This window comes from Typopeltis vanoorti, chromosome 11, assembly GCF_054136105.1.
Source record: "Typopeltis vanoorti isolate ZY-2024b chromosome 11, IOZ_Tvanoo_1.0, whole genome shotgun sequence".
Lineage (NCBI taxonomy): Eukaryota > Metazoa > Arthropoda > Arachnida > Uropygi > Thelyphonidae > Typopeltis > Typopeltis vanoorti.
In genome coordinates this window covers 137,503,995-137,527,669 of record NC_143559.1, presented here as the reverse complement: position 1 = coordinate 137,527,669, position 23,675 = coordinate 137,503,995, and the positions used below count along the sequence as shown (strand labels likewise).

The following is a 23,675-nucleotide window of genomic DNA, read 5'->3' as shown; positions in this document are numbered from 1 at the left end:
GAGAACTTATAGAACAAGTAAAACATTTAATCTACTTAGGCACTATTTTTAGTGAAGGTAAATTAAATATGGAAATAGACAACAGAATCAAGAAAGCTGATATGGTAGGAAGTCAATTGTATAAATTCCTATGGAATAAGAGAGAAATTAGTCGGAACACTAAATTAGCTGTATACTTCTAAATAATAATGACGGTGTTCAAACCAGTTTTAACTTATGGATCTGAGAGCTGGGTCAGAAGTAAAACACTTAGCCAAAGACTAGAGATTGCAGATATGAGAGTCCTGAGAAAGATTAGGGGCATGAACAGATGCCATCAATGGCAATATCATATTAAAAATGAGAATATTAGGAATGAACTTTACATTGTCAGCATCCAGGAATGCGTTAGCAGAGCTAATCTCAGGTGGTATGGTCATTTAAACACAATGGGCGAGGAAAGATTAGCAAAACCAGTGTTCTCTTTCAGGTTGGCAGGAAAACGACCCAGAGGAAGACCAAGATATAGGTGGATTGATACGATACAAAGTGACTTAGACAATAGAAATATAAGATCTGATGATGTTGGAGTCTTGACAAGTAACAGACTGATTTGGAGGATAATTGTAAATAGGAAGTTAGTAATGATGTATTTTCATATAGTATTATCATATCCTGTGCACCCCTTGAGGGTGCATGGCAGGAATTTGATGATGATGATATCTAGCACAGATTTTTTTTTATTACTTTTTAAATATTACTGAATACTGTAAAAAAAATAATAATAATGTGAAAAATAAGCACAGGAAAATTTTTCTGCAAGAGATTTTACGGTTTCATCACTATAGTTGGTACAAAAAACAAGGGATGGTTTTGACAAATCTGGTCTTCATTAATCCATCACGACCCACTCATATCTACTAGTAATATACAGCAGGTGACAAACCAGAATATTTTCATGAGGTGTGTATTGTTTTTTTACTTGCCTTCCAATTTTTTAGTTTATTCATGTTATTTCCTAATGAAGTGAAGCAAAGCATTTCATGAAAGTAGTCGAAATAAAAAAAAAAAAAACAGTTTCTATTTGGCATCTTTGTTATATATGTGGTTATATCTTCTTCACCCATAGCTATGTAGACCTGGGAGACTATAAAGGTGACAGTCCTAACATCTCTCTCCAGATGTTTCTGTCTTGGGTTCTTAACAAAGTGGCAAACAAAGAATTAGTCAACTTTCTAATATTATCTATCCAGGTGATTCTAGGTTGTCCCTGATATCTTTTACCAGAAGTCAAGCCCTCTAGTGCTAATTTAGGTAAGCTATGTGGCCCAGCCACTGGAGCTGTTTCCAGCATATTTTAGTGATGATGTTCTAGCAATGAAAATTTTCCTTCTAACCTCATAATTTGTAATGTGTGTGCCATATATATGGTACTTTCAGAACTTTATTGTAGCACTTCATCTCAAAGGCCAATAATCTTTTCTATTTTTTAATATTAATGAGGTAGATTCTTGTATCCAGCTGTATTTTATTATCCTTCCAAAATGGCTATAATCCCAAAGGGCAACAGTTGCTTTAGCAATGTGTGCTTTAATGCCATTTTTAGACTGGCCATCTCTGTATTGTATGCTTCCCAAGTAGGCAAATCTTTCTACCTACAAATTTTCATCATTAACTGAAAATTTTCATAGTTATTACCTGAGTGAATGCAGATCTTTAATCCATAATCACTAAGTGCCTTTGAAACTTTGTTAATTCTTGTAACTGATCTTCAGTCTCTGTTCTTAGATCAATGTCATTGGCAAATCTTAGATTATTGATTTTTTTGTCACCAACTATAATTTCAATACCACTGTTTTCCAAGGCTAAGTTTATATTCCAAATAAAGGTTAAAAAGCATTGGCAGAAGTATGCAACTTTGATGCACACCTTTTTTCCATTTTGAAAGGCTTGCTGTAGATGCCACTGATTTCTGTTAACATTTCTAAGGAAGGAACAGTAAAGTTTTAATCAGGCATACTATTTTATTATGTATTCCATATTGGTTCAATACTCTTCACAATGCCTCATGCCATACTGAATCAAATACCTTCAGTATATTAATAAAATTATGACATAGTATTTTATTATGTTCAATATATTGTACTCCTGTTTTTACAGAATCTTGCTTGGTTCTTTGAAAGTATGCTTTCTCTTTTCTTCTCAGTCCTAGAGAGAGAGTAAGATTTTTATGATTTATATCTAATAAAATATTTCTAGAATATTACTCAACCCACCACAGTATTCACTTTTGCTTAGTTTTGTTTCAGGGAATATACTTTATGTATTCCAAAAAAAAAATATTTTACAAAATTATTCAAACAAATTCTCTTGTCAATCCTATTTTCTTCTTATTGTCTTTCATTACTGACTGAGTGAATAGCTACCATATATTGTCACTGAAGCAAGAATTTTGTTTACAACAAAGAACAGGTATTATGGTATGTCTTGTCTTCCCTTTACATCTTAGACTCAATAGTCTATCATGGTCAAGTAACTTGACTTCTTAGAAACAAACCTAAATAACATTCTGATAGGACAATTAATCCTGTCTGTCATTTGCATCTGTTCTCTGGCTAATTTGTCTGTCTTGTAGGAAGAAATACTCAAATTTCTTCCTATGAGAAATTCCTGTCTTCATATTAAACACCAAATTCACCTTCGATTGAAAATTTCTTATAAAGGTTCTTTGTATTCCAAAAGAGATTCGAACCTAGGTCTTTCTGACCAAATATCATCATTAATAATAATTAGATGAACTTATGGAGGTTCATCTAATTACTGACTTACTCTGAGAAGAAGTTCTCTAACAAAAAATAGAAATTATCAAACAATCATCCCTTTTGAACATTTACAGCTCAACATCTACCTAGAAATGTAATGGCAATTTCTCTCTCTCTCTCCCCCTCTCAGTTGAGAAAATTTCTGCAGAAATCCCATCCCATATATAAAAGGCATTTTTGAACAAGTATCAAAGATGCTAAGGAAATTCTAGTTCACTGTCACCTTCAAAATCAGTCAACGAAATCTGCCAACTACTTGTGCATCATCTCATAAAGAACTCTCTCTTCTTTACACCTACCTGGTGTTTATTAAATTCTTATCGTATTTTAGTCAAACATGGAGATCAGTTGAAAAACATATTTCAGAACATGAGAGCCATATTCATTTGTTTAAACCATATAAATTCTATTTATATGGATTAAACAAATGACTCGGCATGGAATTGCTACTAGCCACATGATTCTTTGGAACAGTTCCAAATCATTATGTAATAGTATTTATCAGTCTGAATGTTTAATTAAGGAAATTGCTGAAACACTACTGACTAGTATTTATCAGTCTGAATGTTTAATTAAGGAAATTGCTGAAACACTACTGACTGCATAAGCAGCCAAATTAAATCATGACTGCTTCCAGTTTCAAAAGAATGAGAAATTGTAATCCTTAATTGTTAGTAATAATTTTTCCCTCCCTAGTGGTTCTCAACAGTGTTATCCTACTAATTCTTCTGAAAACAATTTCCATTCTTATATGTTTCACTATATAGTTGTATTCACTATGATTTATGTGTTTATAATAAATGACTGTGGAAGTACCACAGGTTTTACTACTTATGTTAATGTTCATAATAGAGATCTTTAGCAAACTCATAATGAGGTTTCTCATAGACAGAATTTAAAAATATAAGATATATTTAAGATAACCTTGGGGAGAGAGAAGTAATAAAATTTCAAATGTTTAAATTATTTCAAACATGAATTACTTTTTTCTTAATAGATTCACAGAGCTCCTGATGAACTAGATGAAGATAAATCTTTACCTATGATGCTTCACTGCAGTCAGATTAAACTTATATCTGCATGTGACTGTGGAAGAAGACAAGCTAGCAGGGATGATCCTTTTGATGTTAAGGTATGCTTACCATGATTAACAAATATGTCATAAATCAAAGATGTAAAGAAATTATATTCTTGGTTTCATCCTTTATCCAAGTGCATTAGTATCCCATAATGTAATGCATATATCCTTACTGTCATGTATAATGCTACACGTTATGGGAAGGGCCACTACCTAAACTGGTCTCAGAGATATCAAGGTTGAAGTAATGCAGAAGTCATATTTCCATACACTGTGCATGTCAGAAGAAAAAGAATCCATTCCAATATTAGGGTAATCAATGCATTTCGTGAGATGAATGTTTATTATTATATGTTGGAAAATTAGCTTTTCTTTTATGAAAATTCTAGTTCTTAAAGTGGTAACTACTTTGCTTGTATACATACATGCATCTTCAAGGCCCACCTTTCCTAATTGGGTTGTGGGGGCAACAGCTGCAAGAGGAACTTCCAATGGTCACGATCCTTTGCCACCAAGCTCAGGTGTTCAGGTGGGATTCCCAAACGTGTCCACCCAAGGTTTTGGATATAATCTATCCAGTGAGTCCTTGGCCTTCCACGTGGCCTCCCACCCTCTGGCTTGGCAAAGAGGGCCTGCTGAGGGAGCCTCTCTTGTGGCATTCTGACCAGGTGTCCGTACCAACGTAACTGTGATCTCTCAACACGGAGAAGCAGCGGTTAAGTATTGAGGGTTTCCTGAATTGCAGAGCTTCTGACTCTGTCCAGGCTTGTCAGCCCCGCAACCCCTCTAAGGAACTTCATTTCAGCCACTCGGATTCATGTCCGCATTCTTTCTTCATTACCCAACTCTCATGACCATGGGTGAGGATGGGGACATAGACTGTATCGAAGACAGCCAGCTTTGCCTTCTGGCTTAACTCCTGTTTCAATACTACCGAACGGCCAAGCTCCCACAATATTGAGCTTGCTAAGCCAATTTGAGTATCTAGCTCTACATCCCATTTTTCATCATTCATGAATATGGACCCAATGTATTTAAACTTCTCCACCTACCTCATTGGGACCTCCACTTACATTTAGAGTGCACTGGAATGGTTGTCTTGAGACCACAAATGTTTCAGTTTTGGCCACACTGATCTTCATTCCGGCGTCTCTGCACAAACAGCTACAAACCTATCCAGGGTCCGTTGGAGGTCATCTGTGGAAGAGCTAAGCAGAACTAGGTCATCTGCAAAAAGCAGACTTCCAATGCTATATCTTCCAATTCTGACACACTCACTGCCTCGGCTGTGCCTATTAATCCAGTCCATAAATATTATGAAAAGGAGGGGTGATAGAACACACCCTTGGCAGAGGCCAGCAGAGACTGTGAAAGGTTGAGACTTTGTGCTGTTTACCCTGACATAAAACTCTGGGCATTCATACAGGGACTTGATGGCAGCTAATAGTTGGCCATCCACTCCATACTCCTGTACTACTTGCCAAAGCTTATCCCGAGGAACCCGGTCATATGCCTTCTCCAAGTCCACGAAACATGTGTAGACATTCTTGGCATATTCCCAAGATTTCTCAAAGACTTGCCTTAAAGTGAAGATTTGGTCAGTTGTGCTTCTACCAGGACGAAAGCCACATTGTTCTTCCTGGAACTTTGACTCAGCTATGCTCCTGCACCGTCTTTCCAAGCACTTAGCATACACTTTCCCAGGCAGGCTGAGCAGAGAGATGCCACGATAGTTACTGCAATCCTTCTGGTCTCCCTTCTTAAAGACTGGTATTATTATGCCTGTCTGCCATTGCTTTGGTGCTCGCCCAGATATCCAAGCAGCCTGACACACTCGAATCAGCCAGAGAACACCGTCTCGATTTAAGGCTTTTAGCATTTCGGGCCGAATTTCACCATCGCCAGTAGCCTTGCCCGATTTTAGCTATTTTATTGCTAAATGGACCTCTTCTGTTGTGAGACTAAACATTGCCCCAATCTGCACCCCTTGGATGTCCACAACTGCTGGGCCACCCGGGTTAAGAAGGCTCTCAAAGTATTCCCTCCATCTGTGGAGGATATCCTTCTCGGTTGTTAAAAGTGCACCATCAAAGGCCTTAATTGCCCTTGCTGTGCACGATTTCCTCCCTCGAAGGCGGCAGATGGTCTGTCAGAATACTTTGTTTGCATTTGCATAGGATGAGTCTAATCTTTCTCCAAAGGATTCCCAAGCCTTCTGCTTTGCTGTCTTTACTGCCTCAGCAGCAGCTTTTCGTGCCTCAGCATACCGCAAATGCATCTCAGGTGACCTGACTCTAAGCCATGTTAGGTAGGACTCCTTTTTTTGCCCAGACAGCTTTTTGGACTTCTTGGTTCCAGTAAGGTGTCCTTTTTCTCACTGCCTGTTGCCATGCCGAGCCACTTTCTGCAACAGCATGAGAGTGCAGAGGCAGTGACAGCTGTTCTGAACAGCTTCCACTCCTCCTCAACATCTGCAGTATGCTTGGGAATATCTTTAAACCTTGAGGAAATGTCATCTGCAAAATTTTTCCTCACAGCCTCATTTTCCAATGTCTCCCATTTCACGTGGTATAGCTGCTTTGGCCTACCAGTGTTGATGGTAGCATCTGGTTTCTGAAGCCGTAGAGTGCACACAACAAGATGGTGGTCAGTTGACAGTTCTGCCCCTCTTCTCACATGAACGCCCAACACTGAGGAAAATAGGTCTGCTGAGACTATAAAGAAGTCAATCAGAGACCTTTGTTCTAGTGTATCCCTGTACCAGGTATACTTATGGACTTCTCGGTTCTGGAAGAAGGCATTCATTATGGACAAGCTGTTAGTACAGCAGAAGTCCAATAATTTCAACCCATTCGCAGTAAAGTCAGGGGCGCCGTTCCTCCCAACCACACCCCTCCATCTCTGGTCATCTGTTCCAATATGTTCATTGAAGTCACCCATTAGCAGGACTGATTCCATGTCTGCCACTGTCAAAAGCAGCATCCACTTCCTCTAGGAAGTGGACACATCCATAGACTCATAGCAATCACACATCCCAATGTCTACTCTACTTGATCATCCATCTACACACTGTGCCATTATTCACTCTATACCATTTACTAATAGTATTTTTGTCTGTGTCTGTTATTTGTGTGTGCACGCATGTGCTCTCCTGCCAATTTGCTTGTATATGGGATGAAAAACCTAACTTTCTTGCACAAAGAAATTGAGATCAGCTAACTTGCTTTCATTTGTAACGATTCCTTCGTTATAACAAGAATAAAACTTTGGTCTTTCTGTTCGAAGAGTGTAAGAGGGTGCTAATTCTTAGCTGTATCTTCTCATGACTTTTGTTTGGCTACTTTTATGCATTGCTTCACATTCTTATATTTTTTCTTTTTCATCTTCATCATCATAATCTGATTCCTGATATTATTGTTATTAAGAGATTAAGATCCAGGGAGTCGGGTGTTCATCAAGGGAGACAATACTATCCACACTAGCTGTCATACCTGTTTTTTAATTCATTTGCACTACTTGCACATACCATATCCAGTGGCAGTCCATTCCAATCACATCACTCTATGAGAGAAAAAAATAGCCCTTATTCCCTTTTTGACAGCATTCTTAACTTCCAAGGATGCTCTCACATTCTTTCCCCATCCTCCATGTATGAACTCTATTAGAAGTTTGTAAATTTCAACCATATCATTCTCCTGTTTGCTAGTGTCTCCAGTCTACAAATTCTTAATCTGTCTTCTTAATCATGATTCCTTAATCCCAATATCATTTTAAAACTCTATTTCACATTCTCTCCACTGTATCAACACATCACCACAGAAACCTGGAGACCAGACCTGCACACAATAATCCATGTGATGTCTTATCAAGGCCTTGTAATGAGGCAAAATGACTTCCTTATCTTCACATGTCAAGAATTTCAGCATTGCAGTTATTCTCCAAGTTGTGTTTGCGATTTTTTTTGTATGGCACTTTAATTTAACTTCCTGTCTACTCAAACTCCATAATCACTAGCTTGATCAGTTTCTTCTAGCATAAATCTCACCAATATAATATGTCATTGGATACTTAATCACATCAACGTGAATGACGTTACATTTACTGACATCCATTTTCCCATGCCCACAAATCCAGTTTATTCAAATCCTTCTGCAGATACTGCAAATTAACACTACTTCTGACTACCCTACTTATCTTTGCATCATCAGCAAATAGTTGTATGCCACATGTCAAATCCTTTCCAATGTTATTAATGTGCGGATTGAATAACAGTGGATCAAGGACATCCTTGTAGCATACCACTGGTTACCTTAAATCTTGCAGGCTCACATCCTTCTTATACTACTTTTTGATAGATCAGTTAGCCATCCTCTTATCCATGTCAATAATTTAATCCAATTCCATATTCTCCAGTTTATGCAACAGTCTTTCATAATGTATTCTGTCAATCATGGTGTATCCATTCTTCTTGTCCAACTCAATAGTGACTTTATCATAGAATGTGAGCAATTTGCTCAAACATGACCTTTCATTAGTAAACCCATTCCATTCATTGCAAAGTATAATTACTCTGTCAACCCATTTCTGTATTGGTGTCCTAATCAACATTTTCAACTTCACCACCAATCCAGAGATAGTGATAGGCTGATTGTTGGATGCATCAGTCTTTGAACCACACTTGTGCAACAGGATTACCATGCATTCTTTCCAGTCCTGTGAAATCTTCCCTGTTCTGAGACTCAAATTATATAACCTAGTCAAAGGAATACCCAGTTCAGCTGAATACCATTTTATCATCCCTGCTGATATTCCATCAGTCCCTATTGTGGAATTCTTATTTAGTTTGTGCAACTTTTCCAGTACCTCTTCTTCATACACCAGAGTTTCTTCATACAGTGAATAGGTAGCAGTGAGCTCACTGTTGCATACACCAGGTTGATAGCTTTTACCAAAATGGCCACTCATTTGTTGAAACTCTTCTACATCAGTCACCTGTATACCATCTGCATTCAATAGAGTTATTCTTTCATATTCATTCTTTCTTTTACTTGCCGCATCACGATAGAACGGAGCCAGTTTCTTTTCATACTCGGACTTGGCTTTCCATACAATAGTTGTTACTCTTCTGGACTGCTGCTTATAATTTTCATAGCTGACATCATCCTTATGCATACAGTATTCTTACTCATCTTATAGGAGCGAAATGCCACATCCATTTCACTCCTATCCTATTTATTTTTTGAACTCTAGGGACACATTGATAATTGCATTAAGTATTTTTTAAAACACTTCTCATGTACTGTCGATATCCTTCCCATCCAACAACTGATACCATATCACAGAACCTAGCATGCTTCTCAGGTGGTCATAGTTTCCTGCTTTTATAGTAGAGCATGTAATCTTTTCTGAATGGAACATTCATGAACTTTAGTCACTTCCCAGGTGCATACTGCATGATTGCTGTCACCTACTGGAAGTAGAATAGGTACATCTTTAACTAAAATCCCCTCTGACACTATAATCAGATCTAACACTCTTTGGCCTAGAGTTCCTTCTCTCACATTCTGCTTTTGGAACTTGTCTTGTAACAGCTTGATAAATTCAGTGTCATTCTTCTCATGAGATTTCATAGCTGCCCAATCAATGTTTGGATAATTAAATTCTCCCATTGATTACTTGTTTCTCACTCATCTTTATTTGGTAACGCATTTCTTCATCACTAGAAACGATCCATCAGGTCCATAACACCTCACTATGTATTTGATCTTGTTAGACTCCACCTCACACCAGATGGTGTCACAAGAGTTTCAACTCAATTCTAGATGAAAAGCTGTTACTAGTATTGCAGTCATATGTCTTAACTCTAACTGGATTCAAGTAATCTGGTATCGTTATAGCTGCATGCCCCCCTCCTCTGCTATCCTGTATATACTGATATCAGAGGGCATACATGAAAAGTTTACATTATTACTAACTTTCTCTCTCAGGGGACCCTGTAACCCCTAGAGAGCACGACCCCTGGGTGGCAAATACGGGAGCCCACCACGTGTGTGTGGTGCGTGCGTGCGTGGTGGGGTGGTCCGAATATACTGAATAAGGACTCGTGGACCAACAGGGCCATAAGGGGCAATCATCTTGATTGTAAGGGAAGCGGCACTCCCATGGACCCCTAGCTGGATCTATCCTCTCCTTCTTCTACTTTGAGGAAGACCCACTTACTTTAATCTTTCCTATAAGGCCTTATCAGCCAACTCTTCTTACTTTATGACCCTTGTGCTATTAGAGTACTCGAGGGCCATGGGGTCTTTTCATTTCTGGCCTTACAACTATGTCCTCTCTATAAACCTTACTATTTTTCTTCTATAATCTACCCTTTCCCCTTCAATATACCCTATTCCTCCTATGGGTTTAAATTCGGAAGAAGGCTAGTTCAGAAGCCTTAAGGTAGCAGCCCTACCACTGAACTATTCCATCGTCAGGCTAGTCCCCTGACATGGAGAACATAATCCTACTTGTAAGCTCACAGAAAAAGATAATCGGATTGAATCTATGGGAAACGACCCTGGAATGGAAAAGGCAAAACAAAAATGGAAACGACAAAATATAATACACATAGCAAACTGGAATGTAAGAGGAATAGCATATAAAGAAATAGAATTAGACCAGTTATTAAATGAAAGAAATTTTAAAATAGCAGTAATCACTGAAACAAAAAAGAAATTAAAAGGAACTGTGAGAACTGAAAATTTTAATGTGATATACAGTGGAGTCGACAGAGACCAAAGAGCACAAGCAGGAGTCATGATTTGGATTCATAATTCCCTTTCAGAACAGTTAAAACATTATAAATTATGGAATGAAAGAATAATAGAAGCTAGAATAAAAATAGATAGAGGCTATTTAACAATAATTGGTTTATATGCCCCAGAAGAAGGAAGAGAACAGGATAATATTGATTTTTATAATCAGCTACAAAACATATATAATAAAATAAAAATGATTACATAATTTTAGCAGGAGACTTAAATGCAAGAATTGGAAACACGAAAATTAATAATAATATAGGAATACATGGAGAACACACTCTAAACAGAAATGGTAAAAAATTGATTGACTTTGTAGTTTATAATAACCTAAAAATAATGAATTCCTTCTATAAACATAAAGACATACATAAATATACTTGGGCAGCAAGAGGATGGAAATCAATATTAGATTACTTCATATTAAATGAAAAGACATCAAAATTTTCACTAGATGTTAGAGTTCACAGAGGATATGAAATAAGCAGTGACCACTTCCTTGTTAAAATAAAATTAAGATTACCACCTAAATGGCTACAAGTAACAAGAACAGAAAGAAAAATTGAAACATTTGTTTATAAAAGTAGACTATCGAATGACACAAATGTACAATGGCTATATGAACAAAGAATTAACCAATATCTAGATAAAATAAAACAAAATGAAGAAATAGAATGGCTTAATATAAAAACGATACTAAATGCAGTAGCAAATGAAAGCTCAGGAAAGACCAAAAAATTCAATAAAAGAAAAAAACTGAAGATCTGGGATGATACAATCAAAGAAATAATCAAAAAGAAAAAAGAAGCCTATCACAAATGGTTAAGCAGAAAAAAAAATTAGAAGATGAAATAGAATATAAAAGAATAAGAGCCATAGCTAAAAGAGAAGTCAGAAAAAGACATAGAGAATCATGGAATAAATTTGTTTCTAATTTAGAACATGATTTATATAAAATAAGACCCAATGTATATAAGATTTTGAAACACCTAAATGCAGATACCAAAGAAAACATAAAATTAAACACTGAATTGAAATTAGAAGAATTTCTAAATTACTACACAGAACTGTGGACAGACAAATATTTTAAAAAAGACAACTGGCAAACAATTAACGAAAATGAAAAGGAAATAACTGAAGAAGAATTAGAAATCAGCCTGAAAGAAACAAGAAACGGAAAATCACCTGGAGAAGATAAGCTAGGTTCAGAACTATATAAATACGCAGGAACAAGATTCAAAGGAAGACTCTTATTATTTTTAAATAAAATTTGCTCAACTGGTATCCCCCAATAGAATGGAAAAAAGCAATTGTGATTCCTATCTATAAGAAAGGTAATAGAGATGACCCTAAAAACTATAAAGGTACCAGTATACTAAATTCATGTTACAAAATATACAGCAGATTCTTAAATAACAAACTAATGAAATATTCTGAAAAATTTATTCTAGAGGTACAAAATGGATTTAGAAAAGGATGATCATGTATAGACCCAGTCTTCTGTCTAAAATTAATAATAGAGAAAAGAAGAGAATATAATTTAGAAACACATATTGCATTTATTGACTTTGAAAAAGCATTTGACAAAGTTAAAAGAAACATATTATTTAACATATTAAAAGAAAGACAAATACCAAATAATATCCTAAAAGCTGTCACAAGTATATATGAAAATAATCAAATACAAATAAGATTAAATCATGAGCTATCATATACAAGAGAGATAAACCAAGGGGTCCGACAGAGATGTCTACTTAAATGAAATAATAATAAAATGGAGTAAAAATTTACATCAAGGAATTAAACTTTCACTTACAGTTAACTTAAACACTCTCCTCTTTGCAGACGACCAAATAATAATTACAAATTCTGAAGATAACTTACAGAAAGCTATTTTAAATCTAAATGAGATATCCAAAGATTATGGTATGATAATATCAACGGAAAAATCAAAAACTATGGCCTTTAAAGGACAAGATCCAGCAAGAACTAAAATAGTATTAGATAACAAGATCTTAGAACAGGTGAATTCATTTAACTACCTAGGATGTATGATCACTTATGAAAATGAAAAAGATATAAACATAAAAATTGCAAAATATTTAAAAATAACAGGTGTAATTAACTCTATATTTAAACCAAACCTAGTTCATAAACAAACCAGGCTAAAAGTATACAATACATTAGCCCTACCGGTCTTATGTATGGAAGCGAAATCTGGACAATAAAACAAAAAGACAAACGAAGATTAACAACAGCAGAAATGAAGTTTATGAGAAAAACTGCAAAGTATACCCTATTTGATCACAAAAGAAACGAAGATATTATGAAAGAATTAAACCAAGAACCAGTAATTGAAAAAATTAAAAAATATAAACATAAATGGATGGAACACGTTCAAAGAATGAAAACAGAAAGATTACCAAAACAAGCCTTAAAGTACAAGCCATTAGGAAAAAGAAAACCAGGACGTCCTCTTAAACGATTCAACCATGACTTCTAAGGCTGGAACAGGCCATACTAGGCCTAAATCCTTGATACGTATGATGATGATTACTAACTTTCTATTGACACTTTTCCTCCAAATTACTCTGTTATCTATCAGTATTCCAATATTGTCAGATCTTATGTTTTCGTCTTCTAAGGTAATTCCAACTGCATCAGTGCACCTAGATCTTGATGTACCTCTGGGCTTGTTTCCTGTTATCCTTTAAAAAAAAAAAAAACTTCTCCTAACTTCTTCTCTTCCATTTTGTTTAAGTGAATAAAACAATTAACAGTGTCACTCATAGAATCATTATTATCTATTTTTATATTTAATTTGCCATCTTTACTAAAAATTGTGCTTAAATAGCTGAAATGTTATGAGTTCATTCAGGATGCAGTTGATGTTTTTTCTGTTCCTATTTACAGTGTCTTTTTAATGCTGACTTCTGTACAAATTTTTTACATCAGTTCGAATTCAGTTTAGTTAAGGAATCTTGCAAACTTCTACTAGATTTATTTCAGGGTGTGACATTTGCATAAAGTAAAGAGCCGAGAATTGATATCTCCAATTTTGATATCAGGTACCACTTTCCTTCATAGTGTGATCAACATGGATGATGGATAACAGTAGAAATAATGTGCACCCTTGTTTCACACCTGATTTACATCAAACATCCTCCTCTTCTTCATTTCTGACATCTGACTTGCACCTCAAATGTAGACTATGAATTGCTCAATATAATGTCCCATTTACATCATATAATTGTTTGAATAGCTTTTCTAGTGATACCTTGTCATGTGCCTTTTTCTTAATTCTTTTCAAGTATGCTTTCTTACATAAAATTTAAAATATAAAACTGTCAAACAAAAGTTACTATCAAATATTTTCAAAGTACAGTAATTTCACACTGTGGCAAACATTGCTATAACAAACTGCTTGCTATATCAAACTTATTTCAGAACCAAAGGGCAAAATAAAATACTATTTAAAGAAATTCATCATGAAAGTTTACTACTGTATACAATAATTCCTGTAGCTCCTGAGATTTGCTATAGTATTAGTTCAACTGTGTATTACAAAAGTGATATGAATTTATCAATTATGAACGTATTTAGCTCAAGCCATATGTGTCCTAGTTGGACAGTGTCAGTTATAAGTTTTCTTCATATTTCTTACTATACTTTTCGTGATCATGTTTTAAATCTATGCAAAGCTGTCAAGATAGACATCATCATCATCATCAAATTCCTGCCATGTACCCTCAAGGGGTGTACAGGATATGACAGTACTACATGAAAAAATTACATCATTACTAACTTCCTATCAACAATTTTCCTCCAAATCAGTCTGTTACTTGTCAAGACTCCAACATTATCAGATCTTATACTTCTATCGTCCAAGGCACTTTGTACCGTATCAATCCACCTATATCTTGGTCTTCCTCTGGGTCGTTTTCCCGCCAACCTGGCAGAGAACACTTGTTTTGCCAATCTTTCCTCTCCCATTCTATTTAAGTGACCATACCATCTGAGATTAGCTCTGCTAACGCATTCCTGGATACTGACAATGTCAAGTTCTTTCCTAATATCCTCATTTTTAATATGATATTGCCATTGATGCCATCTGTTCACGCCTCTAATCTTTCTCAGGACTCTCATATCTGTGGTCTCTAGTCTTTGGTCAAGTGTTTTACTTCTGACCCAGCTCTCAGATCCATAAGTTAAAACTGGTTTGAACACTGTCTTGTATACAGCTAATTTAGTGTTCCGACTAATTTCTTTTTTATTCCATATGAATTTATTCAATTGACTTCCCACCATACCAGCTTTGCTGATTCTGTTGTCTATTTCTATATTTAGTTTACCATCTTCAGTAAAAATTGTGCCTAAGTAGCTGAAATGTTTTACTTGTTCCACAGGTTCTCCATTCACAACACAGTTGACATTTTCAATGATTCTGCCTATTTTCATTGTCTTTGTCTTTTTATTGCTGACCTTCATACCATATCTATTACAACAGCTATTCAATTTAGTCAGAGAATCTTGCCGACTTGTAGCGGATTTATTTAGAAGTATAACATCATCCGCATAAAGCAAAGAGCTGACATTAACATCTCTAATTTTGATATCAGGTTTAATACCACATTCCTTCATAATGTGATCCATATAGATAATGAATAACAGAGGGGATAATGTGCATCCTTGTCTCACACCAGATTTAACATTAAACCATCTTCCTGTACTTCCTTCAATTATAACTGCTGACTCACAACTCAAATAAAGACTAAGTATTGCTTGATATAATGCCCCATTGACACCATATAACTGCAGCGTATTGAATAGCTTCTCTCTTGGCACCTTGTCATATGCCTTTTCCAAATCGACAAAACTTAAATACAGATCTTTGTTATATTCCCATGCTTTCTCGACTATTTGTCGTAAAGTGAAGATCTGATCCTGACAGCCTCTATTTGATCTGAACCCAGCTTGTTCTTCACCAAGCTTTTCTTCCACAATTCTTCTCAACTGTTTCTCAAGTATACTTGCATAGATCTTGCCAGGAACACTCAGTAGGGAAATACCTCTGTAATTCTCACATTCAGTTTTATTTCCCTTTTTATATATGGGTACTATGAGAGCTCTACTCCAATCATCGGGAATTCGTCCCTCTGTCCAGGCTTTCTGAACTATGCAGTGCAGCCACTGTAAGACTCTTATACCACCATACTTCAGCATTTCTGGTCGAATATCATCTACTCCTGCTGCCTTTCCACATTTCAAGCCTTTGATGGCTTTTTCTACTTCAAGTATGGATATGTATTCCTGACTGAATGCCTGGTCAGTGTTTTTTATCACTGTGCTGTCATCACTGCTTGTTTCATTTAGCAGTTTTTCAAAGTAATTACTCCATACTTCAAGGATATCTTTTTCTCCTGTTTTCATTTCACCTTTATCATCTCTAATTCCTTTTACAGCACTCTTTCCTCCATTCCTAAGCTTCTTCAACAACCTCCAGAATATTTTGCCACCTTCTTGATATTTATTTTCTATATTCTTGCCAAAGTCCTCCCATGATTTTTGTTTAGCTAGTTTTACACACTGTTTAGCTTTCTTACATTTGTCTCTGTATTCTGTAAGAGTAAAAGCTGACTTATTTGCCAGGAACTTTTGATATGCTTTCTTCTTTTCCTTCACTGCCTCTTTAACTTCCTGTGTCCACCAGGGAGTTATGATTTTTTTATCCTTGCACACAACCTCACCACATGCCTCTCTGGCAGAATCAATCAATGTTTCCTTCAGAGTTTGCCACTGAATCTCCAAGGTTTGATTCCTGTTTTCAAACTCTTTCATTTTCTTTTCAATAATATTTCTGTGTTTTAGTCTACAGTTCACATCTGAGAGCTGCTCAACTTTTATTTGCTTTAAAACTTTCTTACATGTTATTCTTTTCAATATGAAATTCAATTTTATCCTGCTCAAGACTAAATAGTGATCACTTCCAATTTCAAATCCTCTGTACACTCTGGTGTCCTGCACCAGGGAGAAAACATCACTATCAACAATAACATAGTCAATGAGACTTTTCTTATTCTTAGCCTCTTCTCTCCATGTGAATTTGTGCACATTTTTATGTTGGAACATGGTGTTAGTAATAACCAGTCCATGTCCTGAGCAGAAATCCAACAGATATTTGCCATTATTATTAGCTTTGCTCTTTTCTCCAAATTTTCCCAAAATATTTTTGTATGTCTCACAATCATTTCCTACTCTACTATTTAGATCCCCAACAAGGACCAACTTTTCCTTTTTCATTGTGTCAATTGCTTTTTCTAAAGCCTCAAAAAATTCTTCCACTTTTACCTTAGTAGAACCTTCTGTGGGACCATAGGCACAAATAAGTCTCATTGTCCAGTTCTCTTTGCTAATTCAAACTCAAAATATTATGGTTTGGACGTGTGCATTTTTAGTAAAAAAAAATACTGAAGTTTTCATTTTTAATATGGATTGCTAGTCTTGTTCATAAAAACATTGGTTCAAAATAGACTGATAATTTTTTAACAACAGAACTGATAAAAAAAAAATAATAAAATAATATTTTTATTTTATTTTTGCTTGTTATAGATGAAATATTGGATTAACATTGAAATTTTTTTTTTATCTGTGTTAGTAAGCTATGAAAATTTTTATTAACATGTATAACCAATCCAAGTTTAAATAAGTGCAAAACTTGGTTATTGTAATGAGAGCAATGTAAGCACCTGAGCCCATTTTGCAGAGTACTTAACAACTGATATCATCAAATTCCTGATATGTACCTTTAAGGGATGAACAGGCTGCTATTACAGTACTACATTAAGTTTCCATTATTACTAATCTCCTGTCAAAGATTTTTCTCCAAATTAGTCTTATCTGTCAGCACTCCAATATTGTTATTTAATATTTTGGTCTTCTATGGCAGTGCTTCCCAAACTTATGGATGTAAAGGCCCCTTTGGAAAAATTAAAATATTTCACAGCCTCCATTGAAAAAAAAATTGCATGTGAATTGTGCTATCAGCGCAGTCGCCCTGCACCCCAAGCATACTTCTTTCCCACGCATTGCCCGCACCTGTGTTCACATCTAGCGATGAAACATTAATTTAAAGCGTGAAAAACTTGGCCATTTTAAATGAGCCAAGATTTTGCATTCGTAAACTTCTTATCAATAACTTTGAAATAAAACTTATATGAATAAGCGTATATTTACTAATATTCATTAAGCACCAAAATAACCAGGAAGCAAAATTTGTGAACCAACACCAGTAAGTGATTTTTTTCCATTAAAATATAACAAGAAAGAAATAATAAAAATTCAATATGTTTCTTTTAAATAAAAAAAAAATCTACTTAGTCTTAAAACATTTTAAATTTGTTTTTGTTATTTCACGGCCTCCTCAACAAAACTAACGTCCCCCAAGGGGGCCGTGGCCCACAGTTTTGAAATGCTGTTCTAGGGCACCATTGATTGGATCATTTCACCTAGATCTTGGTCTTCTGAGGCATTTTCCTGCCATCTTGGTATCGAACACCTGTTTTACAAACCTTTCCTCTCCCATTCTGTTTGAAGTGACTGTATCACCTTAGATTAGCTGTGCCAACACATTCTTGAATGCTAAAAATGTTATTTCTTCTTAATATCTTCATCTTTAATATGAATCTGCTATTGATGTCATCTGTTCGCTCCTGTAATTTTTCTCAAGACTGTCATATCTGTGGTCTCTAGTCTCTGATCAAGTGCTTTATTTCTAACTCAACTCTCAGATCCATAACTTAAAACTGGTTTGAACACCGTCTTGTATACTGCTAGTTTAGTGTTTTGGCTAATTTCTCTCTTACTCCACATAAATTTATTCAGCTGGCTCTCCTCACTATAGTAGCTTTAAATGTTCTGTTTTCTATCTTCAAATTTAATTTGGCATCTTCACTAAAAACTGTGCCTAAATAATATTTTATTTTTTTCTATAGGTTCTCTGTTGAGAATGCAACTAACGTTTTCTGTATTTGTGTGTATTTTCATAGTTTTGGTCTTTTTATTGCTAATTTTTTAGAATCTGTTACAGCTGTTGTTCAGTTTAGGTATGGAATCTTGGAGACTTGTGCGAAATGTGTGTAGAGTACATTATCTGCATAAAGCAAAAGAGCTAAGTTTGATATCTCCATTTCTAATATCAGGTTTAGTGTCATTTTCTTTCATAATGGAAATCATATAGATGATGAATAAGAGTGGAAATGATGTCTACGCTTGTCTTACACTTGATTTTTCATCAAACCATCTTTCTGTATTTCCCTGAATTCTAATGCTGACTTACATATAGATTGTGTATTGCTCTATATAATGTTGAGAAAAGTTTTTCTCTCTGCACCTTGTTGTATGCCTATTACAGATCTACAAAATAAATTTATTCAAGTATTATTGTTGTATAATACTTGAATAATAATATATAGAAAGAATATTATTATACCATAATAATATATAGAAAGAATATATTTTTTCTATATTATTTTTCTTGGCCTTTTCTCAAGTATATTTGCACTAGGAGCACTCTGTGGGAGAAATTCCAGTGTAATTTTCACATTGTTTTATTTCCTTTTTTATAGATAGGTACTATGAGAGCTCTATTGAAATCATTTAGAATTAAAACGTCTGACTAGCTTTCTGAAAATGGCAGTACTGTAAAACTTTTATATCCCCTTATTTGAGCATTTCTGTTCTGTTATCCATCTACTCTTACATATAGATTTATATGTTATTTATATGCTGCCTTTCCTCATTTCAAGATTTCGATGGCTTTTTTTCCTACATGAGATATTGATATATATAGTCCTGATTTCATTCCTCTTGAATGTTTTCTACCATTATACTGTCACTGCTTGTTTCGTTTAGCAGCCTTTTCAATTACTTTAGACATCTACATTGTCTTTATTTTCAGTTTTCATGTGGCCTTTATCACTTTAATTTCTTTTGCAGTACTCTTTCTTTCATTTCTAAGCTTTTTCAATAGCCTCCCAAATATTCTACCAACTTTCTGATATTATTTTCTGTGTTGTTACCAAAGTCTTTCCATGACTTTTGTTTAGCTAGTTTTATACATTGCTTCACTTTCGTAGATTTTCCTGTGTATTCTCTCAGCACACATGATGATTTTTTTTTGCCAGGAATTTTCATTATGCTTTCTTTTTCTCCTTGACTGCTTCTTTTAACTTCCTCAGTCCACCACTGAATTCCGATATTTCTGATCTTACAGTTTCACCATGTGCCTTGCTTACTGAATTAAGCAGTTTTCTTCAGGGTTTGTCATTGAAGATCTTGTTTCAAACTCTCATTTTTACTTGAATAACGTTTTTGTATTTGAGTCTGCAATTTACCTCTGAAAGCAGCTCAACTTTGGTTCTTTTTAAAACTTTCTTACACACTTTTCTTTTCAGTATGGTATTCAATTTTAACCTGCTTAAAACTAAATGATGATTATTTATTATTTCAAATCTTTCTGCATACTGTTGTGTGCTGAACCAGCATGAAAATGTCACTGTCAGCAATAATATCTTATTTCTTCTGTCTTCTTTCCATGTGAATTTTTACTAATATTTATATTCAAACATTGTGTTAGCAATGGCTAGTTCATATCCTGAACAGAAATCTTGCAGATATTTTTATATGTATGGTAGTCATTTCCTATGCTACTGTTTAGATCCAACAAGGACCTACATTTTCTTTGTATCAACTGACTTCTCTCATGCCTCAAATTCCCCCACTTTTTCCTTAGTAAAATCTTCTTTGGGACTATAGGCACAAATAAGGCTCCTTGTCCAATTTCCCATTATGATATTTGTCCATATTACTCTACTTGATACTTGCCTGCCATGCAAGAAGATTATCCTTGTATTTAGTGTTGAATACTATAACTACTCCTTCTTTTCCCCAACCATTATTGCATGAATATAACATCTTATATTTGTTGCTTACAATAACCTCACCTGTTTTTGTCTTCTTGGTTTCATTGACATAATATCTATTATATCAATCTGTCAGTCATCTCATGCTCTCAACAGCCGCACTTCCTCTTCCTTTCTTGCTGTTCCCATCCTCTCAAAAAACATCTACCCTTTTATTTCTATTCCTGTAAGGATGTCATTTTCAGGCAAGATGCAGTTCATTTCTTGGTCTATAACCAGTCCCACCTTTGTCACCCATCTCCCATTAATTTTCCACTACTGCTCCTGTCTTCTCACTTTCATAGCCCTTTGTTCCATATATCTTTTCAGATTCAACTGTTCATGCTTCCTGGACCATCCCATTTGTATTCCAAATATCACTATTCATGTATTTATTACTTCTTCCAGAATCCACTCCCTTTACACTGTATTTCCCTGAGCATTCTGTAATTTTCCTGCTCAGCTTATATTCCTTATTCTCACTCACACTTTCTCTTCTCCATTTGTAAACACTTCTGTCTCACCTGATCCACTCTACACTCTCCCTGAGACTGCCTCTGATCCCTTGTTCACTTTATTCATTACACTTTTTTCTTACAACAGTTTTTCCATTTGATTTACATTAAATCCATTTAATTGCAATCTGTCTCTTTTCTTGAGTTTCCATTTGCTCCTTGATTACATTCCACCCAGATCAACAAACTGCATGTCTTTCTCCTTACACAGTTCTCATATACTATTTATGATTTTTGTTTGCTATCTTAATGCATCAGTGTCACACTTAGGCAACACACTAACTACTCTCCCTACCTCACCTTTGTTGATCTTTGAATAGCTATACTTACCTTCTCCCCAGTGCCCAACCACATTGTTCCTACCAATTAACTCCCTCACATGTTTACTTGTCTTATCTATAGAAGACTTGGACTTGAATTCCATTTAGGAAGCAGCGAACCATTATCATAGGTTTTCAACTGATCTCATATGGAAATGGAAGTATTTTTCCTGCTGGGGAAACAGGTTTTTCATCCTGCAAAACAGACAATCTGCACAGCAAAACACAAGCAATTTGCAGACAGAATTACAGAATATACTGGCCTCATAGCCTTAGATGCTTTGGCTGTAAATCCAAAACACCCAACCAGTCTCATATCCAAAGTATCTATCACCCTGTTCGTTGTACCTCCCAAAAAAAAACAGATCTTGTGCACACTTTCATTCACCACACCTTTAATAATAGAATCTCCATATTCTCTTGAATCATTCCTCACTTGGTTTTCTCCACTATCCTTCATTTTATTCTTTCACACTCTTCTGTTGTTCTTCCCAAACATCTAATCTCATTTTGCATGTGCCTCATCTCTCATTTTAATCATCTCATTCTTCAGCTCTTGCATTCCTGCAATCATGCTTTTTTTTTTTTTTTTTTTTTTTTGACATCAGCATTTGCTCCTACTTTTAGTCAGCCAGTTGGGATCTCTTTCTCACTCATTCTCACTTTCAACTTGTCAGTCATGCTCTCTTCTGTTTCTGCAATCATGTCTGCTTTTGCTCTTTCAGTCTTCCATATTCACAATCATATTCTCTGCTTTCAGTGTCTTCCTTACTCTTCTGACTGCTGCCATTCTCAGTCTTATGTCTCTCAATGCCTTCCACCTTTTGTTTAATACTGCTTTCAGTGTCTTCCTTACTCTTCTGACTGCTGCCATTCTCAGTCTTATGTCTCTCAATGCCTTCCACCTTTTGTTTAATACTTACTCCTTTTTCTTGACTCTCATTTAATTCCCCACAGTCCATTAAAATGTCACACCTTCTGTAGCCCCACATGCTCTCACTTCTCTTGTTCAATCTATCTCTTGACAAACACTTTCGTCCATGCATACATACCACGCACTCCAGACAAAAGTTCACGCTACTCACCAAATTCAATTTTTGCACTGGTTTTTGTTCTCAGTGTCATTATGCCTTTGTTAACTATATGCTATATTACATAAAATTAGCTACAGAACCTTCTGTCAGACTCTATATTTACTACCCACTTATTCTTAAATATCCTAATAAATAAATTTTCACCAAAATGCATATAGTTTTTTTTTTGCCAGTAATACATAAAATGTATCTTTGCTTGAGCAATTCTAGCAGCAGTCTGTTAATGGCATCCAGTGCACAAAAGGTACTTTGTTTTACCTTACAAAAAGTAATGAGTAAAGAAGGTATGGATCAGTTACCATGTAGGCATAGAATGAGCATAAACCTTTATGCAATCATCATATTTTCATAGCATACCGTGCAAGATAGCATCCTTGTGCTATGATGCCTGCATGAGAAAGCAGACAGAGAAGGGAACCTGGGATGTTATTTTAGTAAAATAGCAAAATACAGATCTTTACTCTCTCATAACTGGTAGGCTTCACTTAGATATTCCCTTATTGAAATGCAAGCATAGTATAGAAGCCAAATTCCAGTATCGATGCAATTGATGGTGAGATCATCTTAGGTGATTAATGTGAAGCAGATTATTTTTCAGTTCTATAAACTGGATTACCTTTTGATCCAAAACAATATTTCTTGTACTTCTGCAAACAACACATTCTAAACAATTTGTTGATGTTTTGATATTCTATTAAATATGCCCTAAGTAATTTCTTCCAGGCATCTTCAGTCCAAATCATTGTCACTTGCTCTTCAACAAAATAAAATCATTAACATTACAAACTTTAGAACAGTTTGCATATTCTTTTGAAAAATGTTGATCATTGCTGGCAACACACCCTGATCCTTTACAGAATTGCATTGGCAGTCTTGACTTCAAGTTTAAATGCTCTTTTTTTTTATAGATCTTATCTGAATGAATAGTTATTTACCCTGTATTATATCATATACCCATGTAGTGGTCAGAATATATTCTTTAAATGACAAATGAGTGAATATCTGAAGATTCCTTTGCATTACATTCTTTTAATGTCAAAATGTTGATGCAGTCAAATTCCCATGACCTGGAGATCAAGTTGAGGGAGAATCCTTCTTCGACCCA

The 23,675-nt window shown here is 35.2% G+C and overlaps 1 protein-coding gene across 2 annotated transcripts in view; it reads left to right on the top strand.

The window, feature by feature from the left end:
* LOC150102101 (nonsense-mediated mRNA decay factor SMG8) overlaps positions 1–23,675 on the top strand; it is a 384,051-nt gene that overhangs the window by 248,315 nt on the left and 112,061 nt on the right. For both annotated transcript variants that reach the window (XM_090399980.1, XM_090399979.1), the window contains one exon: positions 3,799–3,933. In XM_090399980.1, coding sequence (XP_090256106.1) covers positions 3,799–3,933 — 135 coding nt within the window. The remainder of the gene's footprint in view (positions 1–3,798; positions 3,934–23,675) is intronic.